The sequence below is a fragment of the Panthera pardus genome, unplaced genomic scaffold (assembly GCF_024362965.1).
Source record: "Panthera pardus isolate Hobbes unplaced genomic scaffold, ASM2436296v1 HiC_scaffold_25, whole genome shotgun sequence".
Lineage (NCBI taxonomy): Eukaryota > Metazoa > Chordata > Mammalia > Carnivora > Felidae > Panthera > Panthera pardus.
The window spans coordinates 30,764,997-30,792,331 of NW_026526821.1; the positions used below are offsets into that span (position 1 = coordinate 30,764,997).

Consider the following 27,335-nt stretch of genomic DNA (forward strand, 5'->3'; position numbering starts at 1 on the left):
ATGGTTGACTGATATCCTTACTCTACAGATCTGTTTTGAATTTCTATCCTCTTTTTAGGTCTTTGTTGGTGTTTTAAGGGGAGGGCTCTTAAGGGCTTGACAGGATGCCATCTTAAGTTGGAAATACTGTCCTTATTTAAAAAGTCTTTCCCACACCAACAGTGTGTATGACTTTCAGCAGTAAAGTCAGGAGAAAATTTGTGTACGGATGACCAGAGTCAACCTTATAGAGATAGTGTTGGGGTTGGAAATGCAAACTTGGCACATGCATGTTCCTGTGGATGGCGACAGGGAAAGAAAAGGAACCCGAGAATAGGACTTGAGAATATGCTTAAATATAGAGGGAGACAGATAGAAGAGGGGCAGGAAAAAAACAACTTTCCTGAGTTGTTAGGGACTCCTGACAAGACAGCAGGTCTAGATGGTAGCTTGGGAATGTTGAGTGTGGGTGTGGCACGTGGAAATGCCATCTGCAGAATCTCTAGAATCTACCTTTTTTGTCATTCTTCTCCATCCCTGTGGCCAGTGGCCACAGCACCATCATCTCCTGCCCGGATTATTGCCGTCACCTCTCTCCAGTTGGTCTCCTGCTTCGGCTCTGGTGCTTTTGCTTTTTTATCCCAACACAGCAGTCAGAGTGACCGTGTTCACCCAGAGTCCAATGCTGTCTGTCTCCTCTTTCCTCAAGCCCTCCGAAGGCACCACCCGACTCACTTTTCCGCACCTGGAAGGCCGGGGTCCTGCTGTGACTTACACAGCCCTGCACGCTTTGGCACTCATCACCTACTGCGTCTGGCACCCTCAGCCCCTGCTCCCCTCCTTTGCCTGAGATGCTCTGCCTACTCGGCCCTCCTCGCTAACCTTTGAACGCACCAGGTGTCCTCCTCAGTCAGGACTGGTTCACCTGCTGCTCCCTCTGCCTAGAATGCTCTTTCCCAGAGGTCTGCATAGCTCACTCCTTCATCATCTTCAGGCCCTTTCTCAGACATCACCTCCTATCTGAGGACTTCCCTGGGTACTTGATTTAAAAGGGCAATCTCCCCCATCCTCAGTACTTCTTTTCCCTTTCCCTGTTACATTTCCTTGTCACCAGCTATTGTATATTTTATGTTGTTTATTACCCATCACTTCTGTGTCTCCTGAAATGAGGACTCTGTGGAGACAGAAATTTTTTTCTTTTGTACACTGATGTCTCCCCATCTACGGGGCACATAAGTAGGTGCTCAGTAAATATTATCAAATGCATGCATTGTTCAATGACCATTGCCTGGCCATTTGTTATTGGTTGGTGGGTGCTAGCTGGTTGAAATGCATCAGAGGGCATGTGGGCCCCACCTGTGCCGTTCACATCTGAAGCTAGAGGAACACCAACCACCTGATCTATAAGAGGTCCAGGCATTTGGTGCTTGTAGACCCACTAGGACGACCATGAGATGTTCCCTGAGAGCTGGTTTCTGAGGGTTCCAGACTGAAACGTGTCCATGATGGATGAGATTGAAGATAGGTAAAGCGAACTTAAAGGCACAGAGAAAGACAAAAGGCTGGGATCGAGGCATGAGTCGTTTGGATGGGTGGTTGAAGAGGGATGTATCATGGAAACAGGCAGGATGCACAAGGAGGTGAATGTGTGAACTAGGATGCAGCCCTGTGCCTGGTGCACTAAACCAACAGCTCTTTCTATTAACTTCCCTGCTCAGCCTCTGAATGCACTAAGGGACTTTCAGACCACAGTTTGGCTTCCCAACAAGTTCATTTGTCATCACGAGGACACTGGCTTGTAAACATACAGCTATATTTTTCCATTAAAAATGAGCACATTGGTCTTGGGCTTAGGAACTTCATGTCCTAGTGAGTTAGGTTGTCTGTGTCAGCTTATAGGAGGCTGGTAACTGTGGAGCCCTAACTGGATCCATTTTCTAGACCTGTAATACTAAGAACCTGCACCTTGGCTGGGGGCACGTTCATTGAGCAAATAATGTCCCACTGAGCCTTTTGAGACACAGCCAGTGTTGATCCTTCCTAGTAGCTCCCTTTCCTTTTCGCCGGTCTCTTTCCAAATCCTACACATTTGGCCAGTCTGGGAAGATGTCCTCAAGGCTGGGGGCTTCCAGAAAAACCCCTTTCTGTCAGGTTCCTAGAGGGGGAGCTCTTTGCTTATGCTGTTGCAGATTAGATAAGTGGATGCGGGCTTGAAACGTATTGACTGGCATAGATAGTGGGCACTGAGCCTGACTGCTGGATAGTGATTCTTTGCTTCTTCCTGATGCCAGGATTCTAATTTTCTTCAGAATAGCAGTGTGCCCAGTGGGAGGCTGGGATCCTTGTTGCCCTAAAGCAAGGGTGGACAAACTTTTCCTGTAAAGGGCAAGATAGTAAAATTTAGGCTTTGTGAGCCAAGAGGAAACTTCTGTGTAATTTTCTCATCATGACATATTCTTTCAACCACCTTACTACCCCTTCCACTGAAAAATGTAAAACTCATTCTTAGGTTGTGGGCTGTACAAAATCACGTGGTAGGCTGAGTGTGGACCTCCGCTCCCAAGCATCCAACCTATTTTGACTTCATCCGTCTCCCTTGCAGGGTGGTCATAGGACTCAGTTCTGGCCCGTAAGACCCGAGTGGAGGTGTGCTAGGGGAAGGGCTCAGGGAAAGCTTTTTGTTATCTTGATAAAAGCAGACTTTTCTCCTTTTTTCTCTGTCTTGAATAAGAATGTGGATTTTGGAAACATTGGTCATGATCAGGCAACAGAGAGTATGTAAGTCAACACAGCAGAGATTAGAAGGCAGAGGCAGAGCTTGTGTCTGCGATGAACAATGCCAGCAACCACCCACCCTGTAACTTGTCAAGTGAGAAAGATGACGCCCCATGTTTAAGCAGCTGTCCCTCAGCGTCCTCGTTACCTGCAGTTGCATTCTTCACCTTTCCAGCGTGCTAGAGATGTCCATGGCTGTCTGCTCCTGGCCCATCTGGGAATATCACTCCACCCACGGACACTGGCACCTGGACAGCTGTGTTTTATACCACGTGATCTGACCCACTTCTGCCTGCCTGCCCAGCTGATCAGACTTGACCCCAAATTAGCCAATCCATAGGCTGGCCAGTGACCTATGACCTCTGGGGCTTGGCCCAAGAGATGAGTGGGGCCAATCTGGCCCCTCTGAGGACCCTTTCTTTGTTTTCCGGCAGGACAGAAAGAGGCAGACACAATGGTATGGTGAAGTCATGTGAAGGATGAACCCCTGGAGGGAATGCCCATAAATGTCATGGGGGAGGTCCCTGGAATTGCCTCCCATGCATCCCTCCCTCCAGATCCCAGCTCTGAGAGCTCAGGCTGTCATGGCCCCAGTTCTTGGATTTCTTCTGGATTCCAAATGCATCCTGCATTTCCTGCTTAGTTCCTCCCCAGACCAGAGCAATTTGAGAATGTAGGCTGGGGTCCTGTCCAGCATGCCTTTTGTTTCCCTGCTCTTGCCAGGGGGTGGGTGGGGAAGGGAAGAGAGCCAGCCCCAAACTGCAGGAGAGTCCAGAGCAGCCCCTCTGCCCAAAGACCCTGCTTCCAACACCACCTGAGTCCACAGGGCTCCCCAGAGAGCTCTTCTGAGCAGAGGCTGCGGGAGCGGTTTAGCCTTTACCAGCATCTGGTTTTGTGCTTCGCTGGAGCCACAAGAAGAAGAAGAAAAAAAGGAAATTCTTTCCAAGTAGACGGTGAACATGTAAGTCCCTGGGGGTGTAATAGGATGGAAATAGAAACAGGGTCAGGAGGGCACCGAAGAGTCGGGGCTTTGACAGGTCGCGAAGGGAGGGCGACCAAGGTCCCAAACCTTTTGCCAGGACCTGTCAGCGCCTGGAGCAGGAGGCACTAAAGGCTTGGGGTGGGGCTCCAGGTGGAGGGGTGGCGGGTCGGAAGGCACATAGAGCGGGTGTTCCTGCAGAAGTCCAGGCACAGCTGGCTGTCTGGCTGGGGGAGGACACAGGCTCCAGCCTTGTGAGGATGGGCGGAACCAGTAGGGGTGAGACAGTGGTGTTGAGTATTAGGTGGGCAATGGGGCAGTGTCCCAGGGAAGGGTCAGTTGGCCAGCTCCATCAATCCAGGATTTAACGAACACTTACACCCAGCCCTGAGCAGTTCTGGGAACGGCCTTCTCCCCATGCACAAGTACGGATTCTAGCAGTGGGTCTGAAGCCAGGATGACCTTGGTGCAAGCTACCAGGGAGGCTGAGGGATACGTGGGGGTTCGTTTGGGTTAGGGGATCTGGAAAGATCTTGGGAAGAAGGTGGGCAGGCTCAGGGCTTCCAGGAGCTTGTGGCCTCAGCACCAGTGGCCTTGTCATCCCCACATGGAGCTGAGGAGATGACCTTGCAGGAGGCGAGTGGCCTGGTATTTGGGGTGTTTGGGATCCACCCAGGCGGGTGGAGGGTGAACACACATCTGGAGCTATAGACAAACTTGGGAGCCATTTATATACAAGTGGTCACTGAGATCATTTGGAATGGATGAGATCGTGCAGAGAGTTGAGAAGAGGAAGAAGAAAACCTTGGGGGACATATAATGGCAGAGAGAGGCGCCTGCGCAGGAGGCAGAGAGAGAGAGAGAGAGTGTGTGTGTGGCCAGGGAACCAGAAGAGATCCCAGGGGCGTGGCTTGGGTGCGGAGAAGAACATTTCAGCCACCAGCGTGGACTGTGGCAGACAGAGGGAGGAGGTCGGGGAAATGAGACGTCCCAGGTGACTTGCAAAAGCGGCTCTGGGGGATGCTGGGGACAGAGGTCCCTGAAAGAGTGTGGGAAGCAAGGCAAGATGGGTGGCAAGAGCCCAGCTCAAATGGGGAGGGCGGGCAGACTGGACTGGGGCCCGGAGTGGGAAGCAGGAATGAGACTTTCTAAGGATGGTGGGGGCAAAGGGCTTAGGCAAATGCCAGTGTCTTTGGAGGCTCGTTCTGCCCTGTCCCATCTCACAGGGCCATCCATTTCCCACTCACAAACTCCCTGAAGGCCTCATCCCATTTCTTGAAGATTGTGTAAAGGAACTCTTATTCCCATTCTAATCAGTGCTGAGAGTCTTCCCATTCTCCCAGCCACCTTGACCTTTCCTGGGGGCCTCCCGGAGACGACGGCCTCATTTCTCTATGTACCGAAGAGACAGTATCTCTAATCAGATGTGTCTACTCTGACCCTTTGGCATGTCCTGACACCAAGGTCAGCAACTCAGTGTGTTAGCTGTGGCACAGCCTCTCTGCAGGCTTTGCAGCTCTCCCTGATCTCCTGAAGGCTTGGTATGGGGGTATAGGAAGAAACAGCTGTGTGCAGAGGGCCTCGGTGCCCAGGAGATGGGAGCTGAGACTTGAACATCAGACATGTTTTGCTGATTAGTCATTGTGCCTGGAGAAAGTACTGGGCAAGCTGCCAGCCCCACCTGCCTTCATGCCTAATGGGTTAACCACGACAGGACAGGGAGGACCCCCCAAAATTCCCCTTATGAAGGCTCCCTCCCCAGCGTGCTCCCTTGTCCCCGCTGTTGGCCTCCTGTGGGCTTACCTGCCCTGGCATGTGGGAGCCCATGTTTACCTGCTCAGAGACCCTCCCCTGCCACTGAACCCCTGCCCGGGAGCCCAATGTTCAATTCGTTGACAATGGGGTCTGTCCCTTTGTTGACCCCTGATTTGAGGAATGGCCCCCACCTCGGTGAGAAAAGAGCAAGGACTGTCCCCCAGTGTCCCCAGCTTTAGGGTGGCCAATGTGCCGTAAAGTGGGCCCCCTCTGGGGTCTGCAGCATGTTCCCAGCACCCCCCACCTTAACTGCCCTTCCTGGGCCTTCGGGGGATGCCAGGCCTGAGGGTCTAGACCCTGCTGTAGACCCACAGTATGAAATGTCTGCTCTTGGGCACCAATAATGGCAGTCTTTTTACCTTATAAAATTGGGGTGAGAGGTATAAAATTGTGGTGACCTTTCAAGCACCTTTCAGACTACTTCCTCAGTACAGGATGGAAACTTCTGGCTCAAACTACTGGTCCACATGGGGCCCAGCAACTGGCTCTTCCAGTTTTAGAAAATCCCCACTCCAGACACCCTGGGGTATCACCTAACCAGCTCTCCACGGGACCACAGTCACCACCCCCACTCTGGTTGTATGTATGTGATTGATATTATCCAGCCGAAGACTAGATTACCTGCAGTCTCTTGAGAATGTGACAAGTGCTGGACATTTCACTCAAAGCTAACAAGTATGGTTCCTAGGTAGGTGTTCTTTCACTCATCATGTACACTTGTCTACATGGGCTTGTATATTTTTTCATGTAATGTTTCACCCATTTAACTGATGGCCACCTTCCTCACTGAGGCCCTCAGAGCATCACAGATACATCTGGGGAGACTGACAAAGCGAAAATTTATGCTTATGATTACTGTTTGATTCCCAAGACTAATCATGTGAATTTTAAAAGCCACCAAACTCCTGAGTCCTTTGGTCAAGCTAAAATTCCCAGAGGATAGCAGCCATCAGTTGAAGAGGCCTTAAGGTGCAATTAGAAAGTGAATGCAGACCCAATCTATCCTGTTGTGGGGCTTTAGAACTTGAAAGATTTTAGAAAAAAAAAAAAAAAGTAATTCTTTATGGGTTACAAGCTAAAGAGGGACAGTTTGCACAGTTTGGACAAAATAGAAGTACTCTTACCAATAAATATGTCTCAAAATGACAAACAAAGCTCTTCCCGTTTGATGGCTCCAGATCCCAGCAAGAAGTGACGGGCACAGGCACTATGTACAGAGTGTAAACAGTAAGGCCCTTGGACATAATGAGGGGCAGGGCCGGGTGATGGGGTATGCACGATAGAGCCTCTGTAGGGGGGAGTGGGTCCATGGGTCAATACAACAGGCTTGTAGGATGGTCACCCAATCTGCCACCAAAGCTTGTTGGTGGTGTTGGCAGGTCCACTGGGTTCCTCCAGTCGGCAGTAAGGAGAAGTTCTGTCCATTGAGAAGCCTTGGCCCCATGGACTTTTTCCCCAGGGGAGGCGTTGGAGACAGCCAAGCAGGGCCTCTGTGCCCCTTCCTCCCCAGGAGAGGCAGGCCTACCTGGCCATACTTGAGGCTGTCTACCCAGGGTTCAGAGCAGGGATGGGACAGTGTTTCTCAAACAGGGATTGGGAGCCAGTGGCCCCACGGAGCCCAAAGCCCCTTCCTCTTCAAGAAGGAGCTCCGGGCACCTGTGTCAGGAGGGGGCCAAAACTTGTCAAGTTTCAAAGGCCTTACCCCGGCCCCAGTTCCTCAGGGAGGCCAGAGAGCAGCCGCCCTGATCAGTGTCCGGGTCCCTGATGCCGCACAGGCCTCTTGAACAAAGCCAGCCTCCCTCCCTGCCCTCCCCTCACCGCGCTCCCCGGCCTAGCTCAGGGCCTAGCTCGGGGTGCTTAAATATCAGTCTCCCGGAGGTTGCTGTAATCGGCCAATTCGTAGGCCTGGCAGGTGGCGCCTTCGGCTACTTCGTGGGGGACTCCTAGGGACACCGCCTCCACCTCCGCGCGCAGGGTGCTGGCGGCCTCTGCGCGCTGCGCACTCCCGGCGCGGATCTTGTGCGACAGGCTGGAGACCTTGGCGCGCAGCTGGGTGGTGGGTCTCCGGAACGGCCCGAGCAGCCTCCACTCGCGGAAGGCGCAGGGCGACTTGCGACGACCGGCGACAGGAGGAGCCTGCATCTCGGGCGTGCCCGGGGAGCCGGGGGCGGAGGGTGCGGTGAGGGCCAGCGGGGCTCCAGGAGGCGCGGCGCCCGGGCCGGGAGCGCAGTCGGGGTGCGGGCCGCCGGTCGAGGCCCGCCAGTGGTGGCCGTAGACGCGCCAGAGGGGACGGCGGCGCCGGCGACGCCGGCACTGGCAGCGCAGCAGGCGGAGGAAGGCGCGCTTGAACTCGCGGCTGGAGCAGGGGTAGATGAGCGGGTTCACGCAGCTGTTGAAGTAGCCGAGCCAGAAGATCACCTTGAAGACGCCCTCCGAGGGCTTCAGCTGCGGGAACAGGGAGCCTGCGGGGAGGGAGGGGGGCAGAGACCCACGCCTGTTAGATGCCCTCAGGCGCAAGGTCATCCACCAGGGGCTCTCAACGTATCTCCCCCAAGGGGTCCCTGAGAGAATTCGAAGGGTCCACGGACTTGGAGGAAAAATCATCTTCCATTTTATTCACTTCTACCTGATATGGAGCATTTCCCTCCATGATGAGTGTAGCCAATAAACCCGAATAGAATGAGACCCAACCATAGGAAATCACGGTTCTTGTCGCTCAAAACTGGTGCTGGCTTGGCGGTTTCACCTGATTCCACCTAATTGGAATTCCACCTAATTGAGCCAGCTCAAAACTGGTGCTGGCTTGGCAGATTCACCTGATTCCCCGCAGATATTTTCCTATCACATTCAGTTGCTGCAGATGCTTTGCAATGTTGTGTATGCTCCTATTTGGAAACGACAGTCATCAGAACCCACCACTAGATAACCCTGCTTTTAATGCCTTAACCCAGAAGCACGTCACTTACTAGATCGCAGATTTCATTCACAAATATTTTGATGTTTTCAGTGAAATCGGTTTTATTTGCAATCCTCTGTATTTTGGCTTATGCATTTGAAAGCATAACTCTTAAGAAGGGCTCCACAAGCTTGCCAGCTGCCCAGGTAGTCTCTAGCACAGAAAGGGTAAGAACTTTTGAATTAAATGTTGACCAAGGCTTGCCCCACATCAGGCACTGTGCTGGGCTCACAACAAACATGGCCAGGTTCTTTCAGTAGCTATGTGCATAAAATATCAAGGGAATGAAGATGGGGGTGATGGCAGTGTTCAGCATGTGGGGTGGGGGTGGGGCTGCCAGGGTTCTCACAGGATGGACTGGAGTCTGGCAGGACGAGGAGCAGGTGTTAGGAGTGGAGGGGACAGGTGGGTAAGAGGATTACAACTTTGGGGCCTGGGAGTGTCCTATGGGATACGCTGAGGAAATGTCATTTGGGACAGATGGTGAAGAGCCTTAAATGCTGGAAATTTCAGGGGCGCCTGGGTGGCTCAGTCGGTTAAACATCCGGCTTTGGCTCAGGTCGTGATCTTGAGGTTCATGAGTTCCATCCCCACGCTGGGCTCTGTGCTGACAGCTCGGAGCCTGGAGCCTGCTTCAGATTCTGTGTCTCCCTCTGTTTCTCTGCCTCTCCCCCGCTAGTGCTCTGTCTCTCTCAAAAATAATAAACATAAAAAATTTTTTTTAAAAAATGCTGGGAATCTCTGTATTTATTTGTGAGTAGTTGGGAGTCATGGATATTTTCAAGCAGGCAAGTGACAGAGCCTAGAATTAAGGCTCAATAAACACAATGCCCATGGCTGTTGGAATGCAGGTCAGGGGGGCTGTCTCAGCGGAAGTGGTCAGGCAAGCCTCTGGGGATGGCTTTGCGGGAGCAGAGCGCCAGGCAGGAGGGAGTAGGTGCACTAGGATCTGAGCTGTGTCAGAAAGACCCTCCTCACAAACTTCTCCCCTGGCATCCCCACCACGGACCTGAAAGAGTCACGTCTTCAAAAGGCACCTGACAAAATGCAAGGGCACGACCCAGAAGGCAAAAGCCACCGTCTCATGCTCACATCCTCAGCAGCAGCAGGGGGAGGGGGAAGGTGGCGAGAGCATGGCATCCCAGGCTAAAGCTGTGGGTGGGTGCCCGTGAGGCTGAGCAGGCCAGGGGCAGGGGTCCTTGACAAGTCAGGGGACCCGCTCTCTCTTCTCTTTGCCCCCAAAGAAAAATGAGCAGGGTCCCCTCCAGAGGGGGCAGAGGCACCGTGCCCCCTTCTTTGACCTGGGAGCCCTTGCACATCACCCACCTCCCGCCATAGGGAGAATTCCTGGTACCAAGAGACATGGTGATGGTGGCAGAAGAGGAAGGTCACACAGCAACACGAGGGACAGGTCTCTCATACTGTGGTCACACAGCCCTGAGCAAGTTATTTGGCCATCCAAGTCTCACGTTTTCTGTGAAATACAAGACTATTTCTCGGGGCGCCTGGGGAGTTCAGTCGGTTCAGCGTCCAACTTCAGCTCAGGTCTCGAGATCCGTGAGTTCAGGCCCCGCATCCGGCTCTGTGCCCACAGCTCGGAGCCTGGAGCCTGCTTTGGATTCTGTGTCTCCCTCTCTCTACCCCACCCCCGTTCGTGCTCTGTCACTGTCTCAAAAAGAAATAAACATTAAAAAAAATCAAAATAAGTAAATAAAAAGAATATTTCCTAGGAAGGGATTTGTGAAGATTAATACATCTCAGATGCAGGACTTAGCAGGCTCTTAATGAAAACACTGGTGTGTCTTTATTTCCCCTCTCCCTATTCTGTGGCTTTTGAGAGAGGACAACTCAGCCCCGGGAAGGGACGCAGCTCCCAGCTCTGGAGAGGAGCCAGGAACAGAAGCTGAGACCTGGTGGGTTCGGGGGAGGCTGGGCAATCAGTCAGCATATATTGAGAAGATAGTTTCCCCCCGGGAGAGGAGTTGGACAGTTGTCCTCGGAATGTGGGGGCCACCAGGGTTGACCTCAGGCTCCAGGAAGGTGGCTCTCTGAATAGCATCCCTCAATGGCTGCAAAGTAAGACACAGTGCTGAAAATAACTCTGACTCAGGCCACCTTTTATATTTAGCGCAGGATGACAAATCAGTGGACTATGCTTTCAGCTGCGAGCCTGAAGCCGGCCAAACAGCATGGTTATCAGCGTGGTGTTTACTCAGATCGGTGGGTGATATGGAGTATTGTACTATGCCCCGGGCTGTGTTATAAACACTATTCTAATTTATGCTCAAGCAACCTGTGCAGAAGCTTGCTACAGGCTGAGAATTCCTTACACACAAAGAACCGGGAACCACGCAGCCTTTCTGCCCCAAGATTTTCCTACTGTGTCCTGCTGAGGTTCTGTCTTCCTTTGGGCTCTCCCAGAAGCCGACCCTGAGGCAAGGATTCAAGTGCAAGGTGCGAACTGCGGGCAACTGGGGGGCACAATCCCCCTGGGAGCTCTGGGAGACCGTGAAGTTCAGGGACCTCAGAGCCATCCCACCAGCAGGGTGAGGGAGGTGGGGTATCTATACACCCATTCCCATCAGTCACTGGTTGGGCTACTCCCAAGGGTGTTAATTTCCCACACCTCCTGCCTGCTGTGTGAGTGGATGATGAGGATTTTGGTGGGTGGAGAAAGCCCCTGGGCAAAGATGCCGGCAGGCCTGGGGTGGAAGTCAGCCCATGCGCCCCTCGAGGTCCAGGGGGTGGGGTGGGGTGGGCGGGTCACTAACAGCATCTGGCACAATCGTTTCATGTGCTCTCTGCCCACTGTGCGCAGACATCTTGCCCGGAAGATACAGACGTCCGTGCCTGGGCTCCAGCTTCCACAGGCAACAGCACCTCTGTTCCCCTCACAAGTGGCAGTTCTGAGCCTCACACCCAGCGCTTCCCAGAGTGCTGCCATCTGCCCTCCATGCCTCCCCGCACCCAGTCTCACTCTCCCTGCTGTCCTGCCCGCCCCCCACCGGCTCCAACCTCTAGCAAAGATCTCTGGGGTCGGAGGGGCCTGTGGGCACTTCCCGGCCCTTTGTGTGCATGGATGAAATGGGGAATTGCCCCGAGATCCCTGAGGATGGGCCTTTGGCTGACGGGCACTGTCCCTGCAATGCCGGCCTGCTGTGGGGACGTTGGTGGACAAGCCCTTTCTGGGCCACCCCCAGCTTGCTGGTCCCTAGCCACTTGGACTTTCAGGCTTGTGGCTACTTCAGGCCAACCTCGCCTGTCTTGCCTTCTCGTCCCTCTCCAGGGGCCCACCGCACGCCTCTGCCAGCCCCATAGCCCAGCTACAGGAAAGCCTCAATGAGCACAGGGGGCTCTGAGACCAGGCCGCTGTGTCTCGGTACCCGGCAGCCCCCTTCTCCGTCCCCGAGCTGGCTCCCTCTCCCACTCCCCGCACTGTCCCCAACCTTCCCTGCAGGCCGAGGGCCCAGGTGTGCTAGCTCAACTTGGCAGCGGTCATTAGAAACAGCGGCCCTCGTGGGACACCCTCCCTCAGTTCCCACCCCTCTCTCCCGGCACCCAGCGTCACACCCTGGCTCTCCTTTCCCCTGTGGCTCCCGCTTCTCTTCAGCAGTCTTCACTTCCGTCTTCTCGTGCATCGGCTAAACGGCCATGCTCGCTTCTTGCCGCCCTCTGGCCTCTGCTCATCCTGGAGTGCCCTTCCTCTTTCCTCCACCTGTTAGTGCCAGCTCCAGAGGTGCCTCCACCTGGAAGCCCTCCTTGCGCTGCCCCTCCCAACCTGGCAGTTAGGTGTACTCTCCCCATAGCACATCTTCTCACTTCTAAGGGCCAAGCTGCAGGCTACTGTCGGTTTCCTATCTTACCCTTATTATTTTTTTCCCCCAATGCTTATTTATTTTTGAGAGAGACAGAAAGAGAGAGAGACAGAGACAGAGCACGGACGGGGGAGGGACAGAGAGCGAGGGAGACACAGATCCAAAGCAGGCTCCAGGCTCCGAGCTGTCAGCACAGAGCTGGACGCGGGGCTCGAACTCACCAACTGTGAGCTCATGACCTGAGCCGAAGTCGGACGCCTAGTGGACTGAGCCACCCAGGCGGCCCTGTCTATCTTATCTTTAAACTGGAAAGCTCTCCACGTGTGCTTGGCACATCGTAGGTGCTCCACACATTCCAAGCCCTCTCTCTGTCACACCCTGCATCCCATCCGTCACCAACAACTATTGGTCCTGGAATCCCCCCACTTGGTGCCACCCTCAAATGACTATCCTCATCTACCCAAAGTGCCTTTCCGTAGTTTTTTTTAAAAAAAGTTTTATTTATTTACTTTTGAGAGAGACAGAGATAGCGTGAGCCGGGGAGGGGCAGAGAGGGAGGGAGGGAGAGAATCCCACGCAGGTTTCACGCTATCGGCGCAGAGGCTGATGTGGGGCTCAAACTCACGAAACCATGAGATCATGACCTGAGCTGAAACCAAGAGTCAGAGGCTCAATGGACTGAACCACCCAGGCGCTCCTCAAAGTGCCCCTCTAAGTGAGCCCCTTGCTCCAGCCCCAGAAGCCCCGCACCTTGTCCTGCACACAGCAGCTGGGGAGGTCCTTTTAAAAAATAAGCCTGAGCACTTCGTCACTTAAAACCCGGTTTCCACTGCTCACTGCAGCTCCTCGTCCTCTCTTTCTTCTCTGTACTTTGACCTTCTGCCAGCCTCTTGGGTTTCTCCTATCATCCCTGCTTAGCCAAGACTCCTATCCACTCACACCTCAGATGCCCCTTCTCAGTCTTCCCGTGTCCGCATCCTTCTGGATTTGGGTTGTACTTATCCATCCAGACCCTAACTCTGGAGCGAATCACCGGCTCCCTGAATACATTAGGGTCCCCGCCCTCAGCTCTGTCCGGGGCGTCCAGTGACCTCGCCGCTCACCCTCAGCCCGCTCTCCCGAAGTCCTGCACCAGCCCCCTGAGCCTTTACTTCCCCACCTTTGCCTCCTCTGGGCAGCTGATCTCGCTTCCTGTTTCACAGAGAAAACAGAAGCTAAAGAAGCCAGGCACTTGCTCAAGCCTTCCTCACCTCTCCTCCTCCTTGGTAATAAAGGGGTCTCTCCTCCTGCCCGAGGTCAGCATCCCTGCTGATGGTGCTCTCCATCCATCAGTCCCCTGCAAGCATGCCCCTGTCACAGCTGCCCCCTCTCTGCTGGTTCTCAGGCTATGACGTCATTCTCTCTATTCGTTCTGTCCACACCTGCCGACGCCTCTTCCACACCTGCTCCTCACTGCTTTGCTGCAACAGCCCCACTCCTCCCAGATCCCAACCTGCAGACGCCGCTCTCATCCATCCCTGACTCCTCTCATCACAGCCGTGGCTCCCAGGGCGCCACGCTCTTGGACTTTCTACTCGGTGTCAATTTCCTTTGCTGCTTCTTCCGCACGTCTCCGCTGCAAAATGTAGGGAGCGTCCTTCTCAGAAGAGTCTTTGTAATCTCTTCCCTTTGCGTTCTCCTGGCAATTTCATCCCCGCTTACTTATTTATTTAAATATTCATTTATTTTGAGATAGAGTGCAAGCAGGAGAGGGGCAGAGAGGGAGAGGGAGACACAGAATATGAGGCAGGCCTTAGGCTCCGAGCGGTCAGCACAGAGCCGGACGCGGGGTTCGAACTCACGAACTGTGAGATCATGACCTGAGGCTGAAGTCCGACACTTAACTGACTGAGCCACCCAGGCACCTCCCAGCTTGTGGTTTTAAACACCGGCTTTAGGTTGATCATGCCCGCAGCTCTATTTCCAGCTCAGATGGCTCTCCCAGATTCCAGACTCAGATCCACCTGCCTCCCAGACGTCTCCACTTGGGTGTCTACTGGCATTTCACACTTATTCTGACCTCATGAAGCTTACATTTCATTGGGCAAGGCTGGCAATGCATAGGATAAACAAGGAAAATGCAACCATATCAGGTAATAAAATATGCTAAGGAGAAAACGTACTGCAAGGAAGGAAGATGGGAGGTGTGTGTTCATGAGTCTGTGGGTGGCTGGGGGTGGTGGTATAAATTTTGGATAAGGTGGCCAGGAAAGGCCTGCTGAGAATGTGACATTTGAGTAAAGAGCTGAATGAGGCATGTGGACACCTGGGGAAAAAGTATTGCAGGGAGAGGGAACAGCGAGTGCAAAGGCCCTGAGGTGGCCCTGGCATGTTTGAAGAACAATGACGAGGCTGGTGGCTATAGAATGGAGTGACTGAAGGCAGAGAGGAAGGGCCTGAGGTCAGAACTCAATAGTACCCTACTCCAGGGCCCTCCTACCCTGTACAAGACACTATCATCTCCCGCCTTGAGGAACTCAGTAGCCTCCCCACTGTCTCTTGCTTGCACCCTTATACCCTGCAATCTATCCTCAACCCAGCAGCTAGAGTGATTATTTTTTTGTTTTTTTAAAATGTTTATTCATTTTGAGAGAGAGAGAGCACATGTATGTGAGGGGGAGGGGCAGAGAGAGAGAGAGAGAGAGAGAGACAGAGAATCCCAAGCAGGCTCCGTGCTGTCAGCACAGAGCCCAATATGGGGCTCGAACTCACGAACGGCGAGATCATGACCTGAGCCGAAACCAAGAGTCAGATGCCTTACCGACTGAGCCACCCAGGCGACCGTAGAGTGACTCTTTAAACATATAAATGGATCATATCACTCCTTGGCCTCCCAGACTCTCTAAAAGCTGCCCTTCCCCCTCTCTGTTAAGACCCCATGACCTACACAGCTCAACATGTGGCCCCCAACCTCTCTGCTGTCCCCTCTTCCTACTTGCCCCCCAACTGTTCCAGCCACACTGCCCTCCATGTTGCTTCTTGAACATGCCGGACACGCTCCCACCCTGGGCCTTTGCACTTGCTTTGCCTTAGAATCTTCTTCCCCCAGATACGCACAGGGCTCATGCCCTAACTTTCGTGGTGACATCTCCCTGTCTTCCCACGGAAAATTGCATGGTCTTCCCGCCCGCGACCCCCCACCCCCCTCAGCTGGCACCGTTGCTGCCCCCTGGCACTTCCTGCCGTCTCCCGTGCTATTTTTCATTTTGTCCATCATCTCTCTCTGCAGCAAAGTCCACAGGGCAGGACTTGTGCCTGTTTTGCTTGGCACGGCACTCCGGTGGCCCCAGAGATCTCCTGAGCACCCCGAACACACAGTAGGTGCTGAACACTTGCTGAGTTTGCCGAAGGAGTCCCTCTTCTCTACCTTACGTGTCCACCCGGCCATCACGCCCGGGACATTCAAGTTTCTCTCTAGAGGGGGTCCCCCTCCCTTCACCTTGCTCCTGAAGCCTTTGCTTAGTCTGGCATCTCATTTTGTTTGCATGGCTGGGACTGCCCCTGGGGTCCTCTGGCCTCTCCACTCTGCACATAGCTGCTGGAGGCCTTTTCTAAAACGGGTTTCTCTCCTTATCCCTCTGAAAAGCGTGAGTGGCTTCCGGTGGCTCTGAGGACCAAGCCCAGGCTTTCTGGTGTTGCATTCAAGGCTTTTTAGGGCACGGTGCTGTCTACAGCTTGCTTCCCTCCAAATCTGCCCCCAAGCCGAAGGCTGAAGCTGCAGGCAGGACTTCCCACAGGGGCTGGCCTCCTGCCTTTCTGCTTGGCCCCAACTGTTTCCTCCCACCCCATCCTCTGGCCTCAGGTCAGATGTTCTCCCCACCAAGCCTGGGTGCCCTTTCATGCAAGCCTGCATTTTAGTAAAATTTGTTACTGCTCTGTCTACCCTTCTAGGCTCCCAGTTTCTCGAAGGCAGGAATGAGATTGATGGCTGTTTCCATCCTGGCCGTGAACACAGGTGCCTGACCCAGAGCAGGGGCTGAGGGGTTGTACTTAGGCACCTGTGAGGAGAGGCAGTAAGAACGCAGGTGGGAGATGACCGCAGACCACAAACAACTCCTGCTTGCTTCTCTCTTCTCCTTGACCTGGCTCTCATGTGAGCGTCCATCAGGCTTGCTCCCACCTGCCCTTCCCCATTCCCTACACTGGGGCGCCTCTGTCAGGAGCCTAACCTAATGTCCAGGGAGGGCTGGACGTCCACCAGTCATAAAAGGCAGGGCCTCTCCTTTGTCGGCAGGTAAGTTTATCCTATGGTATATTGGCTGGGCCAGCCTGGCCCACACATGGTTGGGGACACTGACACAGCCTGTGAGGTTTGTGTTTGGGGCCTTGATGACCACAAGCCAGTCCCCTCTCTGAAGGACCGGCGACGTCCAGGTGTAGGAGATGCTACTGAGGAGCCGGCTAGGCCTGCAGCTGGACCGATCTGGCCAAGCAAGCCTCGCTGAGGAGTGGCCGCTCTGAAGCCATGGGGCGGACTGTGTGATTAACAGCACTCTTCTGGCATCACCAGAAGGAAACTTGTTCTTGGCAGAATGTCAGAATTCACAGCCAGTCTTGCTCATAACTTGCAGCCGACCATGAAATATCAGGCTGCACCCCAGCCTGCTCCCTCTCCCACCCCCTCCATCACGAGTCACTTTTCCATCCCCAGGCAGCCATTCTCTCTGGCCAGAGAGATAGAGCGGGGTTAAAAATACCACATTCAGGGGTGCCTGGGTGGCTCAGTCAGTAAAGCCTCTGACTCTTGATTTCAGCTCAGGTCGCGATCTCGTGGGTTCGTGAGTTTGAGCCCTGCATTGGGCTCTGCATTGATGGTGTGGAGCCTGCTTGGGATTCTCTGTCTCCCTCTCTCTCTGCCCTTCCCCTGCTCTCTCTCTCTCTCTCTGAAATAAATAAACATTAAAAAAAATACCACGTTCATTTAGATATTCAAGCATCTTCTTGCCAGCAGGGCTAGGAGAGAAGGAATTCCCAGCCCTAGACTTGCTTTCTCTCTGCCACTTCTCTCAACGTCTCACTCAGTGGCTTTCAATAGCTCCTTTGTCAAGAGAGGCTGGGACCTCTGCCACCAGCAGACCTCTTTGCTATACTCTAAAGGGTCAGACAAGCCTAATAAAGCACACTTGAGCTGAGACCTGAAGACCTTGTGAGGCAGTGAGCCATGCATCCATCTGACGAAAGAATTCCAGACAGTGGAAAGGGAATGTGCAAAGGCCCTGAGGCAGCAGGGCACCTGAGACGCTGGAGGCCAACACAGAAGTTAGGATCACTGGAACAGAGAAGGGGAAGGGGAGAGTGGTATGAGATAAGGCCATTTTGAAGTGGGCACAATCATGGAAGGCTGTTGGGAAGAAGAGACCTGGATAGGGGCCCGTTCTCAGATGAATTGTGAGAACACAGAGGGGTGATTTGAGGGCACTGTGGGGCCAGCTGTGCCAAGCCAATTCTCTTGGATAACTTGCATTGCCAGTTTTCCATGGTGAGAGGTAACTGGTAGGTCCCCTGGCTTGAGACGGACCAGGAATAGATCAGAAGTCCTGTGCCCCCCATGCTTGCCTCAGGATCCATGAACTCTGTGGGGCTGGCAGGGAACTACTTGTCTGGCCTTGGACACCCTTCTGTAGCAGCAGGGATGTAGGCAGAGGAGCAGTTCCTAGGTACACCCTGTCAGTGGTCTTCCTTCCTTCCTTCCTTCCTTCCTTCCTTCCTTCCTTCCTTCTCCCCTCCCCCTATCTTCCTTCCTTTCCTTCCTTCCTTGCTTCTTTCCTTCCTTCCTTCCTTCTCCCCTCCTCCTTCCTTCCTTTCCTTCCTTCCTTGCTTCTTTCCTTCCTTCCTTCACTCCCTCCCTCCTTCTTTCCTTCTTCCCTCCCTCCCTCCCTCTCTCTTCCTCTGTCTCCTCTCTCTCTTCCTCTCTCTCTTTCATAAATTCATTCATTCATTCATTCATTCATTCATTCATTCATTCTTAGTACTTCCTAGCTCTATCTGCTGAATCAGGGACTAACTCAATATCACTGAACAGCTGAGAGCTCAGACTGTGGTCTTTAAATGATCATTTACTACTAAAAGAAACTAAGGCTCTTCAGAGAAATGGTGGCTCCCAGGTTCTGGGGGGAAAAAAAGTACAAGCTGAGCCTAAAACATCTTATCAGGCATCTGAGCCTCTGACCAATCTTAACGGCGCCAAATAGAATTCTTGGCCAAATCCCTGAACCGGAATCTGATCAAGCCAGTTTATAGGAAGTGCAGGGAACAGAGGGACACATTAAATGGCACCATGCGGATGCAAACTCCAGACTGTGGGCAACTCTTTAGGACAAATGATCTGGTTTCCTCACCAAATAAATTGCAAGGAAAAGGTGGGGAGAGGAGAATCTTACAATTTAAGAGACCTAGCAGGCAAATCAACCACCTGCAACATGTACCCTATTTGGATCCTGATTCAAACAAACTACAAATTTATGAGGCAACTGGCTACATCTGAACACTAAGTAGACAGTATTTGATATTAAACAATCATTTTTTTTTTGCATTATAATGGATTGTGGCTATTTTTCAAAAAGTTCTTGCATTATAGAAATATATATTGAAGAATTTACAGATGAACTGATATGATGTCTGGATGTTCTTTCAAAAGAATCCTCAGTGGTGGGGCAGTGGGTGGGGTTTGGGATGAACCAAGACTGGCCTTGGGTTGACGATGTTGAAGCTGGGTCATGGGAATCAAGGAGTGGAATGGTGGGTGCCGGGGGCTGGTGGAGGGGGAAGGGAGTTGTCAATCAACAGGTATAACATTCACTTAAGATGAATAAATTCTGGACATCTACTGTGCAACACTGTGTCTACAGTTAGCAATATTGTATCATACACTTCAAAATGTGTTAACAGGGTAGGTCTCATGTTAAGTGTTCTTCTCCTAATAAAACAAAACAAACAAAAAAGAGTGCTGTGCTTTGCCACTCAGACTCTTGTCCTGGGAGGATGTGAAGAGAGGGAGGATGTGGGTTCTACCCCTCCCTCCCTCTGTGCACATTAACTGAGCACCTACTATGTGCCAGGTTCCGCAAAGGCACGGAGAGGGGATGGCTTGCCAGCCCTTTCTTCAGGCTTTTGGGCCAGGGAACAGTGATGCCACTACTTAGGACCTGCAGCAAAGCATCCCCCACCGCTCCCCCCTGTGACCGTAGGTCCCTGCACGACCTCGGGGAACTTGGGGAGATGAGTCCTTCCACACTCTCAGATGCACATGCACATGCTACCCTCCGTAGCTGGCTGCCAATGTGTGCTTTCCAGTCTGGACACCAATTCCTCAGCATGGCTCAAGCCTCTCTTCTGCCTCCTCCTGTCTTCTCTCTAATTAAGCCACAAGATGATGACAGTCAAGTTAGAAAGCACATGCGTTGCAAGAATATAGCTTGATGACTATGTGATGTGCACACCCCAATGTAATCACTGCCCAGACCAAGATCTAGAACATTCTCAGTCCTTCAGAAGGCTTCTTTTTATTAATTTTTTTTTATTTTTTAAAATTTACATCCAAATTAGTTAGCATATAGTGAGTTTCTTTGCTCTCTCTTCCAGTCAATACCACCTACTACACATACCCACTATTCTGATTTTTCTCATCAATGAGTATTGCCTGGTTTTGAACTTCATACACATACAATCATCTAGTATGCATGCTTTTAACTTCAGATCTGGCTTATGTTGCCCAACACAGCGTCCGTGAAATTCATCCACCTTAACTGCAGGCAACACGGTTGTTATTTTTCCTCGCTGTGTGGTAGTTCAGCCAATGAAAACACCACAATTTGTTTCCCTTTTCTCCTGTTGATGGCCTCCTGTCTCATCTTGTGACCCCTCTTCTTACAGGCTCTCCATTCCACGTCTCCCAAGCCACAGGGCACCCCACAAATATCTTCACGTTTCTGTATCTACACATGTATAGTTTCCTCTGCCCTCATGCTTTGCGATATGTGTAAGAATATTGGCCATTACAATGCACTGTGATCAAAACATGTGAGGAGTGTTAGGGGAGCATGAAGAAGTACCTAACTAAATATAGGGGTGGTCGGGGTGGGCAGTGATATCACAGGGCTGAGACTGACAGTGTGGGAGGGAGGCCCAGGTATGGCTCACAGATGGCTGGAGGTGGGGTTCTGGGACTGTGGCTGGACTGTCCTGGGACTTCTGGTATCTGAGCCTCCAGACAGCTTGTACGCCCTGTATTGGAAAGGGGACTGTGCGCTCTGAGCCTCGAGGCTGCTTTGCGTGACTGAGCACATTCTGAGGCCAATTCGGAGGCCAGTGAGGCTTGGTGACCTGCCCAACCAAGTGCAGGATGGGGGTCTGCCTGTGGTTGCTAGGGTGGGGCTGTCATGAGTGAGTGAGTGAGTGTGTGTGTGTGTGTGTGTGTGTGTGTATAGGTCCCAGGGGGGAGTTTTTCTGCAGATGGGGGCTTGCCAGGGCAAGGTTCCCCCAGTTCCTTTGCTCTCCTCTTGCCCACAGGGATTTCTACCCCCAAACACTGGCCCATACCTCTGGGGGGGTGAGAGGACTCCTGCATTAAGTGCCCTGGGCCAGAGGCTTTAATCAGGTGTACTTCCGGCCGGCCCCAGCCTGCACCGTGCCCCCTTTCTCTGGGCGTCCTCGGTGGAAGTCTTCAGGCAGCAGCTACAAACTTGCTGCCCCTCTCCAAACGTATTCCGTAAGTTTGGGTTCCTCTAGATGTCAGGAGGGGCCTTTACACAATGTCTTGTGATTTTCTAAGTTCCGCGCCAGCTTGCTGGGGTGAGGGGAGGGGGGACATATCTGAAAGGGCTTCCAAGAGCCCCTCCTCCACAGGCCCCAAGAACTGGTGACCGTATATTCTGTTGTTCAGCCTGGAACACCTTTGAGACTGAAAGGGGAGCATCACTAGTAATCATGCCCGTCCACAGGCATAAATAACCAGGACTGGTCCTAGGCAAACCAGGATGCAGGGGCACTCTGGTGGACGGGATGGCTCAGCTGGGCATCAGCAGGGAATGCCAGGCAGGTGGGCACCCTCCCATGAGGGTGAGCGACGCTTCTTGTGTCCATACACAGCTCCCCGGGTGCCCCAGAAGGAGCCAATGCCGCCCTTCCTGGCCTTGTGACTGGCATCTTGGGGTCAGACACGTGATAGAAAGAACATCAGGTTCTTTGAGCTGACCCTCTGCCTGCCTGTCACGTGCCCTGCTGCTGCTGTTGCTGCTGCTTATGGGGAAAGGGGACAGTGGAGGTGTGGGAGATCCCTCTCCTGGCCCCTCAGGATTTCAGATGCGGTGTCTGCGTCTCACTCAGTCTTTTCTAGCCAATGTCTTGGGCCCCCACAGGCTCCGTGGTTCAGGACAACGGGTCTGTGTCTCTCTCAGCTGTCACGCTGGCCTGACCCACAGCATTTCAGGTTTATAGATGGCAGTCCCATGGCCCCAGGACCAGTGACCCTCTGGGACACTGGGATCCCTTCCTAAGGGTCTCAATGGTCTCTGGGATGTTGGGGTTGCTCACTGGCTGTGTCACCGCTGTGGCTGTGGCTCCTACTTCCACTCAGCTTTGTGTGCAGAGGATTGGGTGAGGGGCACCCTGGGTCTGTTTGACAACCCCTGGGTTGTGGCCCTACTAGGTGCCACAGTCTATAGCCCGAGCTGGCACACACTGTTCTTTCTCAATCCTTCCAACTCTGGTGCTGGTCACACCCGGCATGGAGACCGGGGCCTGGGAGGAGGGAGATGCCTGTCCTCCTGGTGCTCTCCTTCTCTGCCGCTTTCTGGTTCCTTCAAAGTGGGTGCTCCCCGAAGCACTGTCCCCAGCCCCTCTCTTCTCTTTGTCCCTCCATCCTCTTTCTGCGAGACTGTACCCCATGCTCGTGTTTTGGCAACCACCTCCATTCTTGGTCCCCTTTATCTAAGTTCCCAGCATCCCCCGCCCCAGCCATATATTGGTACTTTCATACCAAGATATACCATCCCCTTGGATCCCACATTCCCCCCAAAAGTTGTTGCTCAGAATTTTCCCTGTTCCTTCAAAGAAACCTCCTTCCTCCCAGGCCTGGGCCCAGTGCTGGGGGTGTCGGGACCTCCTGGCCCCTTCTCCTTTCTGCATAGCCCTCAGGCCACTCCCGCCCCGACTACAAGCTCTGCTCCCCCTTCTCTCTGGGGCCCTGCCCCACCCTCCAAGCCACACCACGGCGGATCAGAATATTCTGGTTCCCTGCTTGGCCTCTGTCCTGCGTACTCCTTAGTGCCAGATTCCAATCAATTTGGCTCCACCAGGGCTCTGGGCTCTTCCCTGGGGCTCAGGAGGCTGGGCACAGCACAGACTGGCAGGAGGGAGGAGACAGGGACACGCTGGGGGTCCCACACCAAGCGTGAGGAGCAGCAGAGATGGAAGGATTGAAAAAGAGCCAAAGGCCATGGAAATGTAGGGATGACTTCCTGGAAAAGCAGCACACGTGCTCTAAATGTCAAAAAAAAAAAAAAAAAAAACCCACAAAAACCAAAAAACAAACAAACCCAGTAGCCCTTTGTTGACTGTTAACAGTGAAAAACGTGAAAACTAACGTCCGGCAGAAGCCTCCATCAACACCCCACGGGAACACCCTCGCACGGAATACGATACTGCTGCTAAAATGGACCGGCGTGGATAAATCTCACCAACATAATGAAAAGGCAAACTCAAGAATGATGTGCACGGCCTGATGCCATTTACATACATCCTAAAGTCACACTGTACGTTACTATGGATGGGGATGTCAGCGGTAAGAGTATAAACAGACGAATGGGGGTGACAGACTCCACATTCACTTCTCGGGAGGGAGGGAGAAAAGGAAGAAGGGACAGCAGGAGGGGACTTACTTGAGGCCGGGTTCTATTTCTTCGAAAAGAGAAAGAAAAGGATCTGAGGCAAATATGGCAAAATGTTAACATCTGTTCAATATGGGTGATTATGGGTACAGGGGCGCTTGGTATATTGTCTTCTCCTTATCTGTTCATCATTCTGTAACCCCAAATTATAAAAGAACATAATTCTGTACACAGCTTGATCATTCCCTACAGGGGGCCAGTGTGAAGCGAACGGCAGAGGGGAATGAGGGCACCCGGGACGGGGCACAGCTGGGCAGGGACATGGCGGGGGTTGTTTGGGGGGAGAAAGGAGCCTGGGTGGTGAGTCTGGTCGGGGGGGCAGAACGTTCTAAATCCTGGGCAGGTTTCTAAAGCGGGGGGGGCACACTGGCTTTCTCCTGCCTGCCTGCCCAACCCTCCAAGTGTGTGGCTCAGTGTCCCTGCCTCCCTCTACCCCCACCGCAGCCTCTGGCTGGCTGATTTCCAAGTCAGTGATTTATTCAACGAGCAGCTGATATATTCAGCAAGCAGCTACTATAATAGCAATGGCTTACATGGCACTCACGACATGTGACGTTTGTATGCACACGTAATAACTCACTGAACTCCTGCCGTGGCCCTGCAAGTGGGCACTGCTACCATCACCACCGTCCTGAATTTGCAGATGCAGAAACAGAGGCACAGAGAGGTTCGGGGATTTGCCCGAAGTTACACAGTGAGTCAGGGGCAGAGCTGGGACTTGAACCCAGGCTATCTGGAGCCGGAGCCCGCGGGGCTTGCTGCTGTGCTACGTTGCTCCTTACATGCCAGGCACTGTGCTGGGCACTGTGGATTTGGTGACCACACAGCCTTGGACTTGAAGAGCTTCTGGCCAGTGCGGGGAGGTCAGGCACCAGCCAAGCAACACGCAGATGTGAGGGAACAGAAACTTGTCCCCTCAGGGAGAAAAATACAGAGAAGGACACGCTGAGACTGAGGTGTCTGGGAAGGCCTCTCTGAAGGGGGACATTGAAACGGAGACCTCAGGTTAGCCGGGGATGGGGGTGGGGGGAGGCAGGCTAGACAGAGGGAAGAGCAAATGCAAGGGCATGAGCTCGGTGTGGGCAAGGAACTGGAAGAGGGTCAGGGGAGCCAGAGCGCGCAGTGAGGAAGCGGTAGGGTGGCAAAGTCATGAGGCCATCACTCAAGGCCCTCCTTCCAGGAGGGGGACCCTGTGTCCAGGTCTGCCTCCGCTGTCCTGGTTTGTGCCTGTGATCCCAGCATAAATATTCATAATGTCTCATTTTGGTTTGGACAATAATAAATTTGAAGGTCACCCTCACAGGCCATGGTGGAGAGTTTGGATTTTGTTTCCAGGGCAGTGTGGAAAGCATTGAGGGGTTTTAGTAGACAGCGACACGCTAATCTATAATGCATAAAGTTCACTCCGGCTGCTGCGTGGAGAGGGCCTGCAGGGGAGCAGGAGGGAAGCCCTTGTCCCCTTCCTGACTCAGCCGCACAGTGTGGAGGGAGCGAGGCCTGGGAAAGGCAGCTCGGGAGGCCCCAAACTGAGCTTGCAGACATGGGCAAAATGACTCAGGGCAAATGCGTCCCCAGAGATGCTGCTCCCCTTCTGCTCCCTGTGCTGACCCAGCCCAAGGCCCTCTAGGAGGGGCCTTCAGGGGTGGAACTAAGCCCCTGAGAACAGCCGCCTACCTCCCAGGACGGCAGGGAGCCTGCCGAAAGAGATAAGAAAGTTCTCAGAAAAAGGACTCAGTAAATGTCAGAAACAACCATGAACGATATTAACTTCCCATTTGATAATTTGCCCCTATCCCTTTCCTTCTCATGGCACACAGGCACCCCCCCCCCGCCCCCCAAGAGGAGATTTCGGAAGTGAGAGCCCAGGGCTTTCACAGACACGGAGGAGTGAGTGTGGGAAAAAGCAGGTGGCTTCCAGTACCTGCTAATGTACATGCATGTTGGCCTTGAATGAAAGTAGGCCCACCCACAGTGCACCCACCTCCGGGGGAGGGGCAGGGGGTCTGGCATTTACATCTGGGTGTGTGCTGGGAGGGCGGGTATGTAGAGGAACATGTACACCGCTGACCACATGCTATGGGCATGTGCCCTCACAGGTTCCACCGACCTTTTATAGTTAGGGGGTTGGGCTCGGAACGGCAATTCAGAGGGAGGACAGAAGTCAGAAGCCTGGAAAATGAATCCTGCAGGCACGAAAGGCCTCTCGTTTGTCGCCCACAAAGTGCACCCGCCTAAGAGTCCAGGAGGGTTACTGAGTCAACCTTCCATGCTCAGGTGGAGAGGCACCCTCCACCCGGGAAGGCCATCCAAGTCTGGGTGCAGGGAAGGCACGGCCACAGGCTCAAGGCGGAAGGGAAGGGGCTGGAGAGGGGTCACTCACCAAGCGGCAGGACGAAGAAGAAGGGGAACCAGCAGAGCACGAAGACGCCCACGACGATGGCCAGCGTCTTGGCTGCCTTCTTCTCGCGGGAGAACTTGAGCAGGCGAACGGACAGAGAGCTGCGGAAGGTGTGGCCCTTGGCGCTGCGCGTCCCGTGGGCCCCGTCGGCGCCGGCGCCCGCGCCGGTGCTGGCGCCGCGGCAGTGGATGCGCAGCACCACCTCGGAGGCCTTGCCGCGCTCTCGTTTGACGCCCGCCTCGAGGCTCCGCGTGGTGCTTCGAGCTACCACATACACGCGGCAGTACATGACCACGATGACGGCCATGGGCAGGTAGAAGGAGCACACCGAGGAGAAGACGGCGTAGCCTGCCTCCTCGGTGATGCCGCAGAAGCGCTCGTCAGGGGGCACCGGCTCCTTCCAGCCCAGCAGCGGCCCCACGGACACCACGAGGGCCACGGCCCACAGCAGTGCCAGGATGGCGGCCGCCTTGCGCTCGGTCATGATCGCGGGGTACTTGAGCGAGTGGCGCACGCCCACGTACCGGTCCACCGAGATGGTGCAGAGGCTGAGGATAGAGGCCGTGCAGCACAGCACGTCCACAGCGGCCCACACGTCGCAGAAGGCCCGGCCGAAGGCCCAGAAACCCAGAACCTCCATGGTGGCCGAAAAGGGCAGCACCGTGGCGCTCAGCAGCAGGTCGGCCACGGCCAGGTTCACAATAAAATAGTTGGTGACCGTCTGCAGGTGGCGGTTGCAGGCCACGGAGAGGATGACCAGCAGGTTGCCCGCCACGGCCGTGAGGATGAAGGCGGCCAGGAAGACGCCCACGCCCACGCCCTGCGCGCTCACCACCAGCCCCCCGACGGCCGCGGTGCCGTTCACCTCGCCGCCCGCGCCCGCGCCCCCTGGCTCCCCAGCGGAGCTCCGGTTGTCCTCGCCGCTGCCCGCGCCCACCACGCCGCCGCCGCCGCCGCCGCCGGCGGCTCCCGGCACGCCGCCCACTGCCGGGCCCTCCGAGGCGGCCGCGCCGCCCGCGCCGCCCCCGCCGCCGCCCGCGCCGGAGCCCCCGGAGCTGCTGTCAGGGCGGGGTCCCTCGAAACTGACGCTCAGGAGGTCGCGGAAAGTCATCTCAACGCGCGGCCGTCGGGGGCCGGGCCCGGGCGCAGGACGAGAGGCCGGACAGGCGAGGGGCCCCGGGCATAGCCGCGGGGCTCGGGCGGCAGCCTGGCGCGCGGGTCCCGTCGGGGTCCTGCCCGAGTTGCTGTAACGCGGAGCGCGGCTGTCCGCCAGCGGATCGGGGCCGGCGGCGCGGCGGCCGGGGCTCCCGAGGCTGGTGTCGCGGGGTCGGAGCGAAGAGCCGGGGGCCGGGGATGCGCGCCGCACTCTGAGCGTGCCCAGGCGAGCGGGCAGATCGGCGGCTCAGGGGCCGGGCAGTGCAGGCAAAGCCACTGCGGCGCTCGCTTTCCACCGGGCGCGGGGGGCGGGACGGAGGAGGGGCAGCGCCGGGAAGGAGGAGGGGGCGGTCGGCGCCGAGGGAGGGGGCGCCCCACTCGCCGGGAGAAGGGGCAGTGCGCGCCGGGCGAGCGGCAGTTCTGGGGTCCGGAGGGGCCGCGGCGCTGACGCCCGCTCCGGCCCCGAGGCAGCAGGTCGCCGCGGGTGCCCCCGCCCGCCCTCTCTTCTGGCGGTCAGCTCCGCACCCCTTCCCGCGCC

The 27,335-nt window shown here is 54.5% G+C and overlaps 2 protein-coding genes across 2 annotated transcripts in view; one reads left to right on the forward strand and one right to left on the reverse strand.

The window, feature by feature from the left end:
* Positions 1-6,616, forward strand: part of SMOX (spermine oxidase) — a 56,928-nt gene extending 50,312 nt beyond the window's left edge. The window contains exon 7 of the mRNA XM_053890408.1: positions 2,711-6,616. Coding sequence (XP_053746383.1) covers positions 2,711-2,761 — 51 coding nt within the window. The 3' untranslated portion in view covers positions 2,762-6,616. The remainder of the gene's footprint in view (positions 1-2,710) is intronic.
* Positions 6,617-7,366: 750 nt separating this feature from the next.
* On the reverse strand, positions 7,367-27,259 carry ADRA1D (adrenoceptor alpha 1D). The gene is made up of 2 exons (XM_019462618.2): positions 25,625-27,259; positions 7,367-8,010 (listed from the first exon to the last, which is right to left on the reverse strand). Exons 1-2 carry the CDS (start codon positions 26,751-26,753, stop codon positions 7,406-7,408), a joined length of 1,734 nt encoding a protein of 577 aa, XP_019318163.2. The 5' UTR covers positions 26,754-27,259; the 3' UTR covers positions 7,367-7,405.
* Between the last annotated feature and the right edge of the window lie 76 nt (positions 27,260-27,335).

Excerpts from the sequence above, each read along its gene's own strand:
- ADRA1D (XM_019462618.2), bottom strand. The coding sequence starts at position 26,753 with ATGACTTTCCGCGACCTCCTGAGCGTCAGTTTCGAGGGACCCCGCCCT. Across the intron at positions 8,011-25,624 it reads CTTCTTCGTCCTGCCGCTTG|GCTCCCTGTTCCCGCAGCTG; the intron begins GTGAGTGACCCC and ends CCCTCCCCGCAG.